The 2389-nt window shown below is 59.4% G+C and overlaps 1 protein-coding gene across 5 annotated transcripts in view; it reads right to left on the reverse strand.

The window, feature by feature from the left end:
- ATP8B2 (ATPase phospholipid transporting 8B2) overlaps positions 1 to 1674 on the reverse strand; it is a 21957-nt gene extending 20283 nt beyond the window's left edge. For 3 of the 5 annotated variants that reach the window (XM_023742575.1, XM_023742576.1, XM_023742577.1), the window contains exon 1: positions 477 to 916. In XM_023742575.1, coding sequence (XP_023598343.1) covers positions 477 to 732 — 256 coding nt within the window. In that variant the 5' untranslated portion in view covers positions 733 to 916. Of the gene's footprint in view, positions 1 to 476; positions 917 to 1655 lie in introns of those variants that run through there. The other 2 variants (XM_023742579.1, XM_023742578.1) reach the window with 2 other exon arrangements.
- Between the last annotated feature and the right edge of the window lie 715 nt (positions 1675 to 2389).

Consider the following 2389-nt stretch of genomic DNA (forward strand, 5'->3'; position numbering starts at 1 on the left):
CCCCGCGCCCCGGCCCCAGGCGGCGGCCAGTGCGGGCCGGGGGACTGCCAGCGTTGTCGTGGGCAACCGCCTTCGTCCCCTCCCCGTCCGCAGGAAAACGGGGACTGGGGAGGATGAAGAGGGGGGAAAGGTGGGGAGGCGGGAGACCAGGCGGTGAGAGGAGGTCTAAGGCAAGTCGAGAACGCAGTTCACCAGGCTCCGAGGCCCGAGAGCAGGAGCTGCAGGTGCCCCAAGATAAGGGCGTACGGGTTTGGGGGCGGGGAGATGGTGCTCAGCGCCCTCCCGGCGGCGGCGGCAGCGGAGAACGCGGCAGAGGGACCAAGGGGAAGGATTTCGTTTCCTAGACTTCCCCCAGGGTGGGGAAGGTTGCAGCCTACGCTTCCTCAGACCCATACCCTTCCCTTTGCTCCGCCAGCCATAACAACACCCACTCTCCACGGTCCCAGGGATCCCCCTCCCTTCCCTGCTCGTCTTACCTGGGGGGCGCTTTTTTGCACACAATGCCATCTCACCCAGCAAAGTCCCAGCAATCCCATGGGAGACCCTGCGGGAAGAAGACAGGCAGGTGAGGTCCGTAAACTGAGGGGCCCCCTCCTGGAGGGTCTCTTCCCCAGCTCTGATCCTGCTGATCGCCCAACCAATTCCACAGCAACAGTCTTCTCTTACTGCCCTGATGGGTCCCTGAGAAAAAAGAGGGGGTCCCCCTGCCACCTCCCGCCATGCCTCTGCCATGGAGAGACTCACAGTTTACAGAAGCTAAGGCCCGCAGGAAAGTGAAGGGGGCAGAGAGAAGAGGCCCGATATTAACAGGAGGGACACAGCTCTGCAGATACCCATCCCAGGGGCAATGGATGCTCCCATGAACCCTCCTGGTGGCAATGAGCAGTGCCTACGTTTACTAGAAAGCAAAGTTTCCCCCAAAGGGTAAGGCTGAGGGGACATGGGCCAGGAAACACCTGGTAGGGCATCAGGAAACAGGGAGGGCAGGCTCCACCCTTCTCGAAATGCTTGCATCACCCTTGCCCGCACCCCCATTACTGGGACCTCCATTATCCTCTCCTCCAGCGGAGCTCACATTAGAAGTGTGGCCCTCACTTCCTGCACAGACCGTCCCCACACCGCTTCCTCTCAGGCTGGGTTGGCTGCTCTGTGGGCCAGCAAAGAGGTCTTCCCACCCCTGGCAGGGAGTCGCCCCCTCCTCCTTTCCCATCCTATCCCTTGTCCTGTCAGTATGGCACCCAGTGCAGGCTCAGGGAGCATCTGTCAGGCAGGCCTCTGCTTCTTTCCACCTTCCCATGTCCTTTTCTCTTTGTCCTGAAAAGGTAAAAGAGCTGGCCTACAAGACAGGGTCACAGAGCCTCATCCCTAATTCCCCAGCCTGGCCCAAAGGAAACTGCCAGCCAAGTGCAGGGTCCTTTTGTCACCTTCTCTCTGTCCCGGGGGAATGCCTTCCTCTTCCTCCTCCTCCTCCTTCATTCCCCTCTCTCCAGCCTACTAGGCACACCCCAACAGCCTGTCAGCCCCAAAGATACTAATTGCCTGTCCACCCAACCTCTATAATTACAGACTCTGGCCACAGCCCAGTCACCCACACCATGTTCTCCCTTCACTAGCTCAGACTCTCTCCCTGAACTGAACCCCAGATCAGACAATACCGAGAGCCCGAAGGCCTTTTCCTCCCTGGCCCTCCCCACTTCTGACAGCCGATGCTGCCTGGCTCAGGAAGAAATGCCTCATCCACATTTTAGAGATGCCAAGCCCTCCTCCAGGGCCCCCAGCCAGGGTCTCCACCCAGTCTAGAGTATGAGTCATGGGAGGGTGGAGTGAGAAACGAGAGGTTAAAGGAGAGGATGCAAGGGTTGGCATCTCTGAGTTCCGTAGCCAGCCCTGACCTCGGGGAGGGAGGGAATCAAACACCATCACCTCGAAGATCTGGGTTTGAGTCCTGTGAGTTAATGAAGCAGCCACACATGCTTTCAGGAGTCTGGACACCGACCAGGAAAGTTGTTTTACCTCCAAGACCCTGGAGAGACTGTAAGCTGTCTTGGCTCCAGACTTCACCCCCTCTAGGGGGCTGTAACAGGAAGGGAAGGGGAGGAGGAGACCTGGGAACAGGGAGCCCCCACTTCTCCTTTCCAGTCTCACACAGCTTGAGGTTTCTGACGGGTCAGGCCCATGAGCCACGTTGCCTGCCCGGTTACCCTGCCCCAGCCCCCTCTGCAGCCACGTTTGGGTTAAAAATAGCCAGCCCTGAGATGGAGGCATTGCCCCCACGGAAGAAAACGTCTCCTCCTCAAGGCCTGGCCCCTGCTCCTTGCCACCAAGATCCCCCCCACCCCCGGCCCCAAGCCTGATCCGTTCTTTCAGAGGAGCCTGGCAGGGACATGTG

The sequence above is a fragment of the Trichechus manatus genome, unplaced genomic scaffold, assembly GCF_000243295.1.
Source record: "Trichechus manatus latirostris isolate Lorelei unplaced genomic scaffold, TriManLat1.0 scaffold00213, whole genome shotgun sequence".
Lineage (NCBI taxonomy): Eukaryota > Metazoa > Chordata > Mammalia > Sirenia > Trichechidae > Trichechus > Trichechus manatus.